This window comes from Homarus americanus, unplaced genomic scaffold, assembly GCF_018991925.1.
Source record: "Homarus americanus isolate GMGI-L3 unplaced genomic scaffold, GMGI_Hamer_2.0 scaffold11302, whole genome shotgun sequence".
NCBI classification, from domain to species: Eukaryota; Metazoa; Arthropoda; class Malacostraca; order Decapoda; family Nephropidae; genus Homarus; species Homarus americanus.
The window spans coordinates 1,374,414-1,392,004 of NW_024736744.1; the positions used below are offsets into that span (position 1 = coordinate 1,374,414).

The following is a 17,591-nucleotide window of genomic DNA, read 5'->3' on the forward strand; positions in this document are numbered from 1 at the left end:
GATTTTAAGTGTGTTGAATGGAACACGATACCGGCAGGAGTTCAAAGCTGGCAAGACAGTTTGTGCAATAATTGTGTAAAGAAGGAATGGTCAGTATATATGAGGGACACACACACACACACACACACGGTAGGAGCACTATCAAATAAGGTACAGTAGGTTAGGTTAGGTTAGGTAAGGTTAAAGTTGAATTAATGAGTAAAATATGTTCGTTTGGTGTGTTTATACTGAGCTGAACATGTATGGTAATAGTTTAGTTCAATGGCGCACCTTACCCGACCTTCACCATAAAACAAAAACGTTTAAAGGTTGTTTCTCCACTGACCATCAATTCCCTAAAATGGCAAGAATAAATAAAATGATTCTGGCCATATTAGACTACCTGTGCAGTGCACACCTGACAAATATACTGTTATGCGTTACCTGTTATTCAACTAAGGTCATTTTAATCCCATATTTTAATCAACTTCACTGTTTTGTGTTCTAGAATGTGATCCAGTACTGCAATGCTCTGACTCGTGCACCATAGTGTTGGGGAAGGACGGATGCCAGAAGTGTATCTGCGAGAATAGAGGAAAATGTCCGACAATTTATGAATGTCCTGCACCCTGTAAAGTCGACACAGATACCACTGGTTGTATAATATGTGATTGTAGTATGAACAACACCTGCCTTCCATTCGGTGATTGTCCAGAGTCTTGTGTAATTGAAACAGATGCAAATAATTGTCGTAAATGTCTATGTTCCTCTCCTCATGTTATCTGTCCACTGATATATGACTGTCCCGCGCTGTGCAGTATGAAGAAGAATGACAGCGGGTGTGAGGTGTGTGAGTGTCCTCCGTGTCCTAATATAGACTGTGAACTTCCCTGTCAGTCTAAGAAAGGTCCTGGTGGGTGTGAGGTGTGTGAGTGTCCTCCGTGTCCTAATATAGACTGTGAACTTCCCTGTCAGTCTAAGAAAGGTCCTGGTGGGTGTGAGGTGTGTGAGTGTCCTCCGTGTCCTAATATAGACTGTGAACGTCCCTGTCAGTCTAAGAAAGGTCCTGGTGGGTGTGAGGTGTGTGAGTGTCCTCCTCCGTGTCATAAGGTGGACTGCAAGCCCTCGTGTCAGGTGCAGGAGGGAAGTGATGGGTGTGATGAATGTGTGTGTCCAGCTTGTCCAGAGGTTGAATGTAAAGATCCCTGTGAGCTTATGATGACTCCCACTGGCTGCAACAGGTGTGTGTGTCCTGAGTGTCAGTCTGTCGAGTGTGATGCACGGTGTGAAAAGGTTCTAGGTTCTAATGGGTGCTACAGCTGTAACTGCTCCAAGGCTTGCCGACCTATGAGTGACTGTCCACCACACTGTAGTGTAAGAAATGACAGTCATGGTTGCGACTTCTGCGACTGCCCAGTCTGTAAAGAAGTCGGTTTGTGTCCATATCCATGCTTTATAAAAACAGACAAATTGGGCTGTGGTGTATGTGAGTGTCCACAATGTCAACTTATTGATAACTGTCCAAAAGCCTGCCCAGTTGATACGGATAAAGACGGGTGTAAAGTGTGTGATTGCCCGCCGTGTAAGGCACTCATGGACTGCCCAGCTGCCTGCCAGGTGAAGACAAACTGCTATGGGTGTGCAGTGTGTGACTGTCCCCCGTGTCAGCCAGTGGGTCTGTGCCCTAAACAATGCTGTGTTCGGAAGAACAAGTACGGGTGTGAGTACTGTGACTGTCCCACGTGTATGCCAATATCTGACTGTCCCAAAACGTGTTCTGTCGTGAAGGACCCCGAAGGTTGTGATACCTGCAGGTGCCAGACTTGTAAACCAGTAGACGAGTGCCCAGCACACTGCACCATCACTGCGGGTGTCAACGGTTGCGGCGTGTGCCAGTGCCCGACTTGCCCGCCAGTAGATGACTGTCCACCACAATGTTTACTCTCCAAGAACAGTGACGGATGTGGTGTTTGTGACTGTAGTGAGTGTCGACCATTACTGTACTGTCCCCCTCAGTGTTCGGTGGTGAAAGACGACAACAACTGTGATGTGTGTAAGTGTAAGGAGTGTAAGCCTGCGGCCAGCTGTCCAGAAGGGTGTTCACTTGTAAAGGTTACAAATGGCTGTGACGTGTGTGAGTGCTACGTGTGTAAACCTGTTATTGACTGTCCCAGGCAGTGCCGAGTCGTCAAGAACAACAAAGGCTGCGACGTTTGTTACTGTACAAAATGTAGACCTTTGCTGTTCTGCCCTAAAGAATGTGCAGTTGTTAAAGACAGTAACAGTTGTGATGTGTGTGACTGTGTGTCAACCACTCACTGACTGTCCTATTGAGTGCGAGGTGGTGAAGGATGTGACTGTATTGTGTCTAAAATTGTACCTGACTGTCCACTCAACTGTGTCATAAAGAAGACAACGATGTTATGGCGTTTATAAGTGCCACTCTGATAATAACAATAATATTGAAATAACATGGCGGCCAAAAGGCTGAGCACATACAGTTTCATACTTGGGGAATGGATCACTGGTTTGACAAATAATATACAAGTAACATAAGTGATACACCACCGCCATCCTTCTCTGTGGCTCAGTTGGGTGGACAATCAACTACCACCACACAACCACCACCACCACCACCACACAACCACCACCACCACCACCACCACCACACCCACCACCACCACCACCACCACCACCACCACACACCACCACCACCACCACCACTACACCCACCACCACCACCACACAACCACACAACCACCACCACCACCACACAACCACCTCTATCATATGATCTTACTATTGGTATCGTTTTTAATTTTGGGTGACGTAACTGGAACCGTCACCGCATATTACAGTGCCACCAACAGTGCCTCCAATAGTGCCACCAACAGTGCCTCCAACAGTGGCACTGTGTAATGATATAAATATTATGTTTATTATTTGTTTAACTCAAACCTTAATGTATAAAAGTATGATGAAGTAAAGTTAAATGGTGGAAATAAATGAAGTCTGGATATTGTGTTGTGTTGTGTTGTGTTGTGTTGTGTTGTGTTGTGTTGTGTTGTGCTGTACGAGGCGGCACTAGACAGACAACACAAACCATCAAATTATCTGAACTTACAACAATATACAGCTTAACTATAAAACAATACAGCACAATACTTAATGACATGCCAAGGAAAGTGGTGGTTGATATGGTGAACCCAAATACGAAATTATGGTTTGATACAAAAGTTCAATAAAAACAAAATCCTTCTCTTAGAAAAAAAAGGACATTTGACAAAAGTTTTATATAAGATTAATTTCCCTTTAATATTAGAGTGAACGATGGTGGAATTGCAGCTGTAAGGATATTTGTTGCTGATGCCTGAAGGGTTGTATCATCTTAGTATCATTATTATTAACACTGTGTCGTTGTTAGAGAGAGAGAGAGAGAGAGAGAGAGAGAGAGAGAGAGAGAGAGAGAGGAGGGAGGGGGGGAGACGACAAAACCTCTCCGCAAAATTTTTAATGATGATTCGTGTTGTCAGTCGTCACACCGTCAACCAGGGTGAAGAAAAGTACTGGACAAGACCTAATATTTACCCTGACGACCATAAGTATAACACACTGCCAGTCTCTCTCATAGCCACCAATCTAATCTTAAGTATATATATATATGTATACTACAGGCATATATATTTACGTATACCGAAATATTTTCTAATCTCTATAAGTGCAGTGTTGTTTACTGCGGATATTATCCGCTAAATTAAAGAAATATGCTGTTCTCTATACTATTCATCACGTATATTGATATTGCTAAGAAAACAAAGGTAATTTAATGGTTTATAAACTATATGGCAGGTGAGCGTGAGTGCCCCGACCCTGAGTGTTCGTTCCGCTCCTCACGTCAGGAAAATCATCAAGAAAACCAATTTAATATGATTGAAAAAAATAATTAAACACCGTGGCGGTTATCAACAACAGACGCCATCATAACATAAGATACATTTTGAGCTGCAAGAGACACAGATCGTGATGTAAGGCGTGACCCATGACTCGCGCGGGAGAGAAGAATGTAAACTGCCACAGGTGTATACACAGTTATATTTGAATGCTGGTGAGTTGTGATACGCTTGTATCAATATATACTGTAAGTGGTGTATCGTCTGCGGTAAGTGGTGTATCGTCTGCGATAAGTGGTGTATCGTCTGCGATAAGTGGTGTATCGTCTGCGATAAGTGGTGTATCGTCTGCGGTAAGTGGTGTATCGTCTGCGATAAGTGGTGTATCGTCTGCGATAAGTAAGTGGTGTCGTCGTCTGCGTCTGCGGTAAGTGGTATCGTCTGCGATAAGTGGTGTATCGTCTGCGATAAGTGGTGTATCGTCTGCGATAAGTGGTGTATCGTCTGCGGTAAGTGGTGTATCGTCTGCGGTAAGTGGTGTATCGTCTGCGGTAAGTGGTGTATCGTCTGCGGTAAGTGGTGTATCGTCTGCGGGTCTATTGTGTTCACGAGGAGTTTCAATAATTCTAGATGGAATAATAGACGTAAGTTACAGCAGTAAACAAGGACTATATAAGAAAGATAGGAAAGTGTTGGCCTTAAGTAAAGCGTAAAATATGACGTCCAACAGGATGCAGTATGTCTGCTATAATAATCACCAATCTGACTCCTTGCCAATCTTGTATGGAGTCCCCCAAGGTTCCATTCTCGGTCCAGTGATAGGTAACAGTTATTTCATGTGTTAATTGTAGGATTAGAGGTTCTTGTCTCTGATGTTGTTTCTCAGTTATAGTTGATGTATTTTCACTTTCACTTCTCTGTTTATATAGTTTGAATATGTTTAATACTTTATATATTATTGCAGTTTCTAGACAAGCATGTCCCATAACTTTACCTTCCAATTACTTTACCTGTGGAGCTGTAATGAAGAAAGAGAATACCAATTTTACCCGTGTGGTTTGTTAGGTGCTGTAGTGATGGTCTGTACACTATGATTTTAACCTTAGTAAGTTTATTGTTTTTTTTCATACACAGAACAAAGAACTGATTTAAACTTAATAGTAACTAGGGTGAAGGAAAACACAGATTAATATACTCTTACACATTTTTATTACCTATTACAAAAGTATACACGGAGAAGTAGATTAATAGAGGAGCAGTGGAGGAGACCAGTGAGTTTATAATCTCCTCTTCATTATGACGTCATGGATGAGTTAGAGAACTGTGTGACGTCATGGATGAGTTAGAGAACTGTGTGACGTCATGGATGAGTTAGAGAACTGTGTGACGTCATCAACTTATTCGTATCAAGAGTCGTGGTGACTTAATCGTCTCAACCTCGACCCAAACTCTCAAAGGTTCTTCCGAGTTTTTTTTTCTTCTTCTCGCTTTTTAGATATAAGAACTAAATTAATAGGCTAGTTCAAGCTACGGTACATAGTTGGGAGTAAGAAAGGAGGAGGTGAGAGAGATTGAAGTGAGAAAGATGGCGGTGAGAAAGAAAGGAATGAGAAAGATGGGTTAGGTTAGGGTATAAAGGATAGCTTATGAAGGTTAGGTTACGTTAGGCACTGTACTGTACATAGAACATTTACTCCAGATTAACACTCTCGATAACTAATCTACACATATACACATTTGTTAAGAAGCGGAGACTACACTCTCACATACACCAGCCTTAGAACAGGTAATGTATAACAGACTGCTTCACCTCAAACTACATTACTATGGTTACGAAATGCCATCCAGACACAAACATATTTTCTCTCGTTCCTATACTTGATGGAGGAAACAACAACAAAAATAAACGTAGGAACCAATGAGGATTTGGATAAGGAAGTCCCCGTCACCTGTCAGAACACCGAGTCAGTTTGTTGTGTAATCTAGCATATAATAAAATCCGTTTTCTATGATATATCCCTATACGTGGGGGCACTCTACTATCTAAACAGTTATTATTATTATTATTTTTATTATTATTCCTAAATAGTATGCCACACTGCTCGACTTGTTGTATATATATTAGTCTCACATAATTCAAGATGATATTTGTCACATGTGAGGACAGACGACCCAGGTTTATATTCTCAAGGAGTCATAAGTTAATGTACAGTTCACTCGTCAACAAAACTCCTGACGCCCCTCACTTCAGAGATCTCACAGGTCTCTGGATCTCTGGGGTCTTGAAGCGGCAGCTGAGGCGACAAGACTTTTGGTAGCGAGTGTTACAGTATTTTGTTGTCGAAAGATTAAAAAACAAAACAAAAACGCTTGTAGTTGGTTGTCTTGAATGGTACACACAGTAGGGGGTCAAAATATGATCAAAGTTACAGATTATGAAAAGCAGTTGTGTTATCATGTCCCATTAAGAGAGTAGTTAATTCTACGAATATTTGAGAATCAGAACTCATAAAGAAAATTGTTTTTCCATCTATGCGTCATTATTTATGTCCCCATCAGTAGGTGTATGAGAGACGTTCCTTGACTGTAGGTGCAGGAGGACCCGGGTGGTGGTGTAGGTGGCGAGTCGTATAGTCTGCATAACCCCTTCACATCTGTCGTGGCGCCACCTGCATCAGAGTCTTACTTCTGAATAACAGTTTTTTGGGGGCCAATAATGACATACCTTAGTATATCTCGGTGTGTATGAGGGGCTGATGATCGAGTGTGTCTGTATACGTCAGTTACTACTGTAATATGAGACGCACTATCCTTGCCATCCTGTAGTCAAGATCTCGTAACTGTCTCATCTATATAACACTGAACTATTACCCTGAAGGATCAATATTCCAGATTCACGATTATTCTGACTGTGAATAATTCCCTTATATAGAAATGTAAAAACGTGACTATTGGATAATTTTCAGTTATACAACAGACAAGAGAGAGTCGAACTTACTTTAAGTTTCTAACATAATTCGTTCTCACATCTGTACTAACAGGGATTAAAATTAACATAAGAATCTATGAGACTGAGGCCATTATAACAAGTCTTCAGAACGAATTAAATTATTAGACAGATTCTTAAAACAAATTTCAGGACTAACCAATGACTTAACTTTCAATTCCACATTATTTTTAAGTTTCAATTCTTCGAACCTTTACTTTTATTATCATTTTCTTGCTTCACAAAATGTGAAGTTTCAATCCAGTTTCTTTGTCGCTTTCGTCTGTCCGTCCACAACCACGATCCGATTAACTATTGTGTGTGACTTAGGTTGGGTTAAAATGTTTCTGAAGCTTTGTAGAGCATGATCTTCTTGTGGGTTCAGCCAGACCCTCTGGTACCACTCTGTTACAGGTTCGTGTGTGGAAAGAGAGAGAGAGAGAGAGACTGACAGTCACACAGGGGGGAACACCCCCCGTCCCCCGAGTGTGGTGATGTACAAGGAACAGTAACTTGTACTTAAAGCTTACCCAGTACTGTACACCATGAAAATACTGTATGATATAGTTGTACAGTCAGCCAAGGATTCACCGACCCCACCCTGGGTCTCGTGCTCGCCATTGTACCTGGCAATACTTGGTAAAGGAAGGCTGTATTATTTAAGGTCATTAGACGTTTCCAAATTTTCGTATATTTGTTTTAATAATTAAGAAATTATATTAATAAATTGGCAACTCAACTACAACCACAGCTGCTACAAGATTCTCACATCAAATTTTATTCATCATCTAAGCAAACATAGGAACATTTGGAAACTTGTCATGGCCTTAAATAACAATGAATAGTTTATTATTGTAAAAATGTTACCTATGGTTTGTTTAATATATATCCTGACAGTGATATAGACCAAAACAATCAGCCTTCCTTTACCAAGTATTGCCAGCACGAGACCCAGGGTGGGGTCAGTGCATCTTTGGCTGACCGTACATTATTAAAAGAGTATATAAGGTAATAGTAATAGTAATGATAATAATAGGAAGAAGTACAATAAATATATTTTTACCACTAATACTAATACTATAAATATACTACTTCTACTACTAAAACTACTACTACTACTTCTACTAAAAATAATGGCAGGAGATATAAGTAACATTAGCTATAGATAACAATAATAATCAATGTACTGTACAGGGAAGGAGAGAGACAAGGGGAAATGAGAACTGTGCAAGTACGGGCGAACAGCATCGTCTGGCGTTCCATTTTATTCCATAATGACACATTTGTGATATCTACGTCAAACGATCGTTCGTTAGCTGTGATTTTATTTATGGTGGAAGCAGATGTTTTGTCCACTGGCGACTGTTGCCTCACAAACAGTACAGACATAAACAGCTGATCATTAGTCCCTGGACACACCTTTGTTTATTTAGTGTCAGGTGTTTCTACTGTTACCTGTATAACACAAGATCTACTCTGTTATGATGACAGTTTGTGTCGTTGGTGTCTTAACTACACCAACAGTTTCATCTCTGAATACCTCCACGTCAGTCTGGGTGAAGTCAGGTCAGGTAAAAACTCTTGTTGACCTTCTGTAACAGTAAGGTCATTGGAGGTCACTGTGGGGCAGCATCCTGGGTCACTCAGGGTCATTGGTGAGCCCCTTACATGACGGCCAGCAGAAGGTAAGGTTTTCGCAGGTCAGTGTAGGTTACAGGTCAGAGTCGGTTACAGGTTAGAGTATGACACACTTGCTGTCACGAATGTCAGGATGGTCAGGGATGGCACTACAGGAGGCCGCCTGAGCCAAGCTGAAGGACCTCCGCCTCACCACCTCCATGATGTTACCCAAGGACTTGAGTCGACCCCGGCCCGCCGTCGGCGCCTGCAACGGGAGAGAGATGTGTTAGGTGGTGGTAGTAGTGGTGATGGTGGTGACGGATGGTGGTAGTGGTGATAGTGGATGGTAAACAAGCAATAGACCTGGATAATGGAGGATGGTTAAGGAGGCAACGAGGAACTCAACTGTAAGTAAGAACTTTGTTAGGGAAGTCTTGGTCAGGTTCACTTACTGTTTACACTGACCTTTGGTATTACTCTTATGATCCGTATAGAGTGCTTAATAAGAGAGGGAGAAAGGGAGAGACACACAGGGAAGAAGAGAGAGAGAGAGACACAGAGAGAGAACACCCAACTCACCATCTCATTATTAGCCAAGCCGTAAGTTCGTATCAGGAGTTGTTTGAAGAGTTCGCCCACATTGATGTTGTACTTGGCAGATGTCTCGAGGTATGAGGCGTTGGTCATATCCGTGTCCACCCAGTTCTGTGCCCGCTGGAAGCTCACCACTCTCTCTCTGTCTAAGTCCACCTTGTTCCCCACCACCACCACAGGCGCCCCGTCGAAACCTGCCAATCAACCCAGGTAAACACGGTTAATTATACAGGTACACATAGTAAGGAGAATACAAGTGTAGATACAAGTACAGGTACATAATATTGATTAGTTTATAATGAACAGTAAGAGTACAGGTAATACAGGTAAAGGAAGAGTTCTAATAAGTATGGCTCAAGGATGCAGACGTAAGTACCTGTTACGGGAAGATAATTACAGGTAATTTTATTAACTTCGAATCAGAATCTCTCTCTCTCTCTCTCACTCTACCTTTGATCTTGGTGATAAGGCTCCACAGGGACTGGGCCTCGTAGAAACTCTGTTCGTTGTTGACGGCGAACACGATGACGAAGGCTCGGCCAGACCTGATGGATAACTCCCTCATGGCTGGGAAGTGGTGAGACCCCGCGGTGTCCAAGATCTCCAACGCGTGGAACAAACCGTCTGTGGGGGTGATAGTGGTGTTAGTGGTGGTGTTAAGTAGTGGTGGTGGTGGTAAGGGTAGTGGTGATAATGAGGGTTAAAAGTTACACCAAGTTAACTCATCACAACTACAACTAAACAACACTAACATACTACATCTGTACCCAAACACAGCACATCCCATGAGAGACAATGTTAACACAGCACACAGTACACTTAACGAGGAGACAATGTTGCTGGCACTATACCCGACCGCCTTCACTTCCCCAATTGTAAAGTTAGGTACCTATGGACAGCTGGGTGGACTGAAGGGGACCAAACTTACCCCTTGAGAGACACCAACTTACATCTACTGGGGATTATGAGGAGAGAGAGAGAGAGAGAGAGAGAGAGAGAGAGAGAGAGACCTACTGAACTCATCAACACCTCCCCTCCCACCCCCCCTCCCACCCCCCTCCCCCTCCCCCCCCACACACAAGACATCAATTTTACCTCAGATTCTCATAAAGGTTCCTAGGTACAATTTTCCCCGTCACTGGAGATGCGAGAACGTACCCAATTGTCTCACTTAAACCTCGACTCTCAGTGGCAGCCAAAATATAAGTCAAAATTACAGAGACACAACCTAACCTAACCTGGACTATATGCTTCCTCTTACCTCCGGGTTGGGGAGGAAACTTAACGTAATGAAGTGGATATTTTATAGATCACGTGAGAGATGATAACTGTCTTGTGTTGGCGTTGATTATACGTCAATACTAGCAATGGTAAACGATATAAAATTTAGATTTTTTTTTTAGATTGCCCCGGAGGGGGCTAGTTTATTGGGCACCCCCTTACATCCTGTGCAAGGTGAAGCACAGAAGCGTTTACATCGCCCATCTGGGAAGCATGCGGGGTTCATGCTTGCCTTTATGACTCATGCATTAAGGGCGTAAAAGCCTGAAGGGTCATGGGTTTTGTCAGCAAGTTACATAAAGTGACAGAATGATGAGTGTGTGGGGGGAAATTTCCCGATACAATTTATCTATTTATGGCAAAGCGTGGCAGGTCCCTAGTGCCAGGCCATAGCCATAGGCACTGACAGTATTGAGGGACATACCTTTGAGTGTGATTGTGATGGCGTGTACGTCGGTAGTGTCGGCTTCAAGGGTGACGTCGAATATAATAGCGTAATAGAAGCACAATAGGTCAGAGGTTACCAGGTCACAGTCATGGGTGCCAAAATATCTAGGTCAGAGGTCACAAGGTCACAGTTTGTCAGGAATCCTAAAGCTGGTTACTTAAGACGCCACCCGGGTCAAGAGGTCAGGGGGTCAAGGGGTCAGGAGGTCACGGAGTCAGGGGATCAGGAGGTCACAGAGTTACGGGGTCAAAGGGTCAAGAGGTCACGGGGTCAGGGGATCAGGAGGTTTCTGGGTCATGGGGTCAGAGGGTGGCGGTCTCCTGGAGCGAGATAAGCCAAATAGAGAAGATTGTTGTGACCAGTGACACTTATTGTACCTCAGTACTCTGGACAAAACCCCATCCTTCAGCTCACCAGTGGACAAAATTATGCTCTACAGTTCCCAAGTGAATATTCCATCACACCAGTGGACAAAACCTATCGGACAATAATCTCTTGCCTGGACAGAATCTTGCGAAATTGTTTTATCAGAAGAAATTGTTAGTGAATTTTGTCTGGTGAAGAATAATCAAAGGTGATATTGTCTTATGGAATTTCGTTACGTGAGATTTCGTCCAGTGGAATCTTGTCCGTGTGTCTGACATCCACCAGACTAATAAAGCTTCAGTTTTATGGTGACGTCACTGCTGCGTAATTTCCCGCTCGTCCCACATGATGCCATGACCTGTCCTGATATGAACCGTTTTTACTTAAACCTGCAGCAGATCTGAGGCGACTTCCTCACGCGTTCATTTTGGGTTGTAATGAGTGTTTAATTTAAGTTTCCATAGGTGGTGGTGGTGGTAGTAGGTCGGGGGTAGTAGTGGTGGTAGGTCGGGGGGTAGTAGTGGTGGTAGGTCGGGGGGTAGTAGTGGTAGGTCGGGGGTAGTAGGTGGTAGGTAGGTAGTGGTAGGTCAGGTAGGTGTAGGTCGGGGTAGTAGGTGGTAGGTCGTAGTAGTGGTGGTAGGTCGGGGGGTAGTAGTGGTGGTGAGAACGTGACCACATTACCTCCTGGAAGCCTTAATTGATCACACAGGTTAAGAACTGATCAATGTTTACTCCCACAATTATTTTTACCAGAAGGAAAAATTATACAACTTTAGTGTTAAATAATGATGATGATGATGATGATGATGATGATGATGATGATGATGATGATGACAAATATTCAATCAAACATTACAGTCACCATAAGACATAGAATTAACATTAATTTAACATCATATTTACATTATTTTTTCTTATAGACCAAATTGTATGAGAGAGAGAGAGAGAGAGAGAGAGAGAGAGAGAGAGAGAGAGAGAGCGAGAGAGAGAGAGAGAGAGCTTAATGACGCACGCCATCACTACACAAAATTACCACAACAGGCACAAGACAAACGAACGGCAGCACTGTCGATCGATCACTAGTGTTGGCGCTGTTATAATGGTGAACCGATCCAAATTACCTCAACAACCTTCTCCTCCTGCAGTCTCAACCCACACTGGCAGACATATTGGAATACCTGTACCAATAAGGTGTAGGTGGGCTATATTGGTTTATTGGACTCACAATTATGTCCATCAACATGACACAAGGTGCCACCATGATATATTGCTCCCCATATTAATACCATATTAGGTTATATTGGACCTGTCATCCCTCAAAGAGACCATTCCGTTTTCTATGAATGAAGAATATGTATGTATGTATGTATGTATGCATGTATGTATGTATGTATGTATGTATGTATGTATGTATGTATGTATGTATGTATGTATGTATGTATGTATGTATGTACGTCTCACACACAGCATTTTTCTTCAACTTCAACTCATCACTAAACTTCTTATTTACTAAACTAACAAACTTGGGTAAGAATTCCTTAACCTATCAATGAATGTTTATGTAATGTTTGTAGTCTGTCTGTCTGTCTGTCTGTCTATAGATAGATAAATAGATAGATAGATAGATAGATAGATAGATAGATAGATAGATAATGTTAGTTTAATGTGTAATGCGAGAGGAGGTTGAGAGCTCCTCCAGGTATGTAAATCACGTGCTTAATGAGTCTTTTGCCTCACCTGGGTTCACTAATTACTGTTTACCTGTCTGTCTTTATTGTGTTTTCTTCTTTACTCCTGCCATCATTTATCTTTCTTTTCTCCTCCGTATATTTCTCTCCTTCTCTCCTTCTCTCCTTCTCTCCTTACCCTCCCCCTCCTCCTCTCCTTTGGCGATGTGTTCGGTGGTAGTAGTGGTGTTGGTGGTAGTGGTGGTGTGATAGTGCCCATGATAGCAGTAGTGGTAGTAGTGATAGTGGTAGTAGTGGTAGTGATAGTGGTAGTAGTGATAGTGCTAGTGATAGTAGTGATAGTGGTAGTGGTAGTTGTGGTAGTGATAGTGGTAGTAGTCGTCACTCTCATACAGGTAATCACAAGGCAGGAACACACACTGGCGCTCAACAGACAATCACTAACACCTCAGGAGCCTGGAAATTTGATAGTGGTGGAAGGCCCATGACGTGAGACTGACCACGCTACCTGAGATTGATTGAAATGAAGCGAGTGATTGAGATTGAAAGAGGATTGGGTAGTGTAGACGTCATAAATGGTGGTGATTGGCCATTCACCTTCTCACTAAAGCGTCGCCAACTTCCGATATCTATTGACTACAAACCATCCAGCAGTATACTGAATCCAAACGTTCTTAAAGGATGTTGGGACTTATTGGTACGGTACTCTGGTCTTAACCCTTTGACGACGATGATTTAACCCTTTGACGACGATGATTTAACCCTTTGACGACGATGATTTAACCCTTTGACGACGATGATTTAACCCTTTGAGGACGATGATTGATGATTATTTAACCCTTTGACGACGATGATGACGATGATTAACCCTTTGACGACGATGTTTATGATTTAACCCTTTGAGGACGATGATTTAACCTTTGACGACGATGATTTAACCCTTGAGGACGATGATTTAACCCTTTGATGACGATGATTTAACCCTTTGACGACGATGATTTAACCCTTTGACGACGATGATTTAACCAGACGATGATTTAACCCTTTGAGCGACGATGATTTAACCTGATGAGATGATTTAACCCTTTGACGATGATTCGATGATGATTAACCCTTTGACGATGATTTAACCCGATGATTGATGACGATGATTTAACCCTTTGATGACGATGATTTAACCCTTTGAGACGATGATTTAACCCTTTGATGACGATGATTTAACCCTTTGATGACGATGATTTAACCCTTTGATGACGATGATTTAACCCTTTGATGACGATGATTTAACCCTTTGATGACGATGATTTAACCCTTTGACGATGATTTAACGACGATGATTTAACCCTTTGATGACGATGATTTAACCCTTTGATGACGATGATTTAACCCTTTGATGACGATGATTTAACCCTTTGACGACGATGATTTAACCCTTTGACGACGATGATTTAACCCTTTAACGACGATGATTTAACCCTTTGAGGACGCTGTATATATAGAGAGATGTAGAGAAAGAGTGAACCACATCCCAAGAGATAGAGATAAAAGAGAAGAATAACGATAAAAACAGGGAGATAGAGCCACGTCACGAGAGAGAGAGAGAGAGAGAGAGAGAGAGAGAGAGAGAGGCGCCACCATCCAACACAACAACGCCGCTCCTTCGTTGTACACTCATTCATCAAAGGAAAATTAAAACCTCGTTTAGACTTGATTATAAAACTTTGGATCTTTTTTTCCTTTTTTAACCAAGAGAAAATAGAACACTTTATTTTAGGGAGAGACATCAAACACCGGCTATTAATGCCAGACCTTAGAGGACCGTCTTTGTCGGTGTCCTGCGTGATAACCAGCTGCCTCCAGGATCTTCTCTGGCGGTTTTTTGGCGTTTGGGGTCGGCTTTTTGGGTCGGCTTTTTGGGTCGGCTTTTTGGGGCGGCTTTTTGGGCGACGGCTTTTTGGGCGACGGCTTTTTGGGCGACGGCTTTTTGGGCGACGGCTTTTTGGGCGACGGCTTTTTTGACATCATGTTGTAGGAATGTTTCAAATTAGTTGTTTGTGTTACTGTATGTTATTGTTCCCCTGACGATTAATTAACCTAACTAAGAATATTTCACCTGAAGATTACGTATACCCTAATATTAACTTGACCTAACCTGACCTGACCTCACCCCTCCAGGCAGCACGAGGGTGTTTAATCATTAGCTCATCTCTAGTTATAATTTCTCCATCATCTCTCCTCTCCCCTCTCTCCCTCAGCCCCCCTCTCCTCTCCCCTCTCCCCTCTCCCCTCACCCCTTCATCTCTCACCTCTTGCAGCCCCCCCCACCCTGACCTCCCCTTCCAACACCCCCACCAGGGCTTGTCTTTGGTTATATTAATAATAACTTGCCATCATGCAACGAAGGAGGGGTGGGGGTGATGGAGGGGGGAGTAAGGGGTGGAGGGAGAAGAGTGAGGAGTGGGGGAAGGGTGTGGGAGGGGAGGGGAGAGGGAGGTTGGCTGCACTTGCCACTTATTGCTTCAGGGTAAATTTCTACCTTGACTTACCTGCTCCCACCTGTCTTAATTAAAAATCCTACCTGAAATTTTAACCCTTTGTTGGAGACAGTGAGAACGTCTCCATCTCCCTCATTATAGCTGAATTTGTTAAGGGTTCTGCATCACATGACCTTTACCCACCCTAGCTTATTTCACCTTAAGATTAACCACCCTAACTTAACGCTACCCTAACCTAACGCTACCCTAACCAAACCTAACCTAACCTAACGTAATCCCTGCCAGGTAGCGTTAGGGTGTTCAATCATCAGGTGATATAAGCTAGGGTGGTTACTCATCAGATGATCGAGAGTTCATATGTTAGATACAAACTTTAACCTAACACAAATTATTTTCCCCACAATTACAGGTAAATATTTTAACCAGAAAAACTGAATTACCTTTATAAGAAAACGTTAAATAAAATATAATGAATCTCGGGTCGGCTGTCACTTACACTCCCAGGAAATAATTGTTGGGGATATTCCAAGTCAGTAACTGTATTCTTGAGGTAAATTGAAATCTTCGAGTCACCGGCCAGTCCTTAATGGTATCTGTATATATACACTAGGGACGATAATACATTGAGTTTAAGTGAGGTTTTCGTCTCTATGGATGTTGTGAGTTAGTACTTTCTTTCCCCCGATCTCTTTGAGTTTACTACAGATAAGGAACTATTTCCAGGTAGTTGTTTATAAACTTCTGGTGATGAGCGTTGTTTTGTTTCTTTGTTTCTTTACCCCCTTGTGAGGGTGTCTGTCTCTCTGTCTGTCTGTCTGTCTGTCTCTCTGTCTCTCTGTCTGCCTCTGTGTGTGTGTGTGTGTGTGTGTGGCTCAAACCTACCCTGATACACACACAAAGGTCGGGTTAAGAGGCTAAAGCGTCTTGTCATCAGTAAGACTCAACAATCAACAAGAACAAGTCAAGTCCATTAGTTTGATCCGGATGATCCTTGAGTCCCAGCCTCTCCTGACACTCCTGACTAACACACACACTCCTGACACTCCTGACTAACACACACACTCCTGACACTCCTGACTAACACACACACACTCCTGACACTCCTGACTAACACACACACTCCTGACACTCCTGACTAACACACACACTCCTGACACTCCTGACTAACACACACACTCCTGACACTCCTGACTAACACACACACTCCTGACACTCCTGACTAACACACACACTCCTGACACTCCTGACTAACACACACACTCCTGACACTCCTGACTAACACACACACTCCTGACACAAGTGACTGACAGGCAGACTTAATCTTCTATACACAAACAGAAAGATAACTGACATAGAGATAATAAAAGGGAGAGACAGTGATAAGGATAAATAAAGAGATGAATAAAGAGACACAGGTAAGAAGAGAACACACACACACACACACACACACACACACACACACACACACTCACACACACACACACACACACACCGCAGATTAATGAGTTCCCCGAAAGCTATTATGAAATAGATAAATATTATTACTTTTTTTTTATGCCTCTAAAGTTATCTGTTTATTTTTACATTTATTTCCCTTTGTTACTGATGAAAGCTTTGTGAATTAGTGTATTCATGACGAGATGGGAGGATGAAATCACTGTGAACTTGGGTCTGACATGGTGTGCAGTAGCGTTGTGTTCAGAGGCATTTTAGGGGCCTTCAGAGCAATTCAGAGCTATTTGGAAGCATTCATTGGCATTCAGGGGCATAAAATGATATTCAGAGGCATTTAGTGACATTCAGAAATATTTAGTGACATTTATTGGCATTCAGAGGTATTTAGAAGCATTTATTGGCATTAAGAGGCATTTATTGGCATTCAGAGGCATTCAGAGGGATTTAGAGACATTCAGAGGCATATAAAGGCATTTAGAGACATTCAGAGGCATTTAGAGGCATTTATTGTCATTTAAAGGCATTTAGAGACATTCACAGGCATTTAGAGGAATTTGTTGGAATTCAAAGGCATTTATTGGCATTAAGAGGCATTCAGAGGTCTTTAGAGGCATTTATTGGCATTCAGAGGCATTTCGAGAGCGCATCATCAGTAGGGGCTTTTCCCGGTAAGCGAGTCTCAAAAATACTGGTTAATTATTAATTTGTTTTTCTTGCAACTGGATATGCGAAAGAGAATCTCATTAGTGTAGCCAAGAACGCCATTAGTGTAGCCAAGAGCGCCATTAG

At 42.5% G+C, this 17,591-nt stretch overlaps 2 protein-coding genes across 2 annotated transcripts; one reads left to right on the forward strand and one right to left on the reverse strand.

The window, feature by feature from the left end:
* Positions 1-798: 798 nt before the first annotated feature.
* LOC121872476 (keratin-associated protein 10-6-like) lies at positions 799-2,301 on the forward strand. The gene has a single exon (XM_042375265.1). It carries the CDS (start codon positions 799-801, stop codon positions 2,299-2,301), a length of 1,503 nt encoding a protein of 500 aa, XP_042231199.1.
* A 2,754-nt stretch (positions 2,302-5,055) lies between these two features.
* LOC121872443 (ras-related protein Rap-1b-like) lies at positions 5,056-9,693 on the reverse strand (the record flags this gene model as incomplete). The annotated part of the gene is given in 3 exon segments (XM_042375204.1): positions 5,056-8,740; positions 9,055-9,263; positions 9,520-9,693. Coding segments are annotated over 3 exon segments (533 nt in total), but the record flags the coding sequence as incomplete, so codon positions are not given.
* Between the last annotated feature and the right edge of the window lie 7,898 nt (positions 9,694-17,591).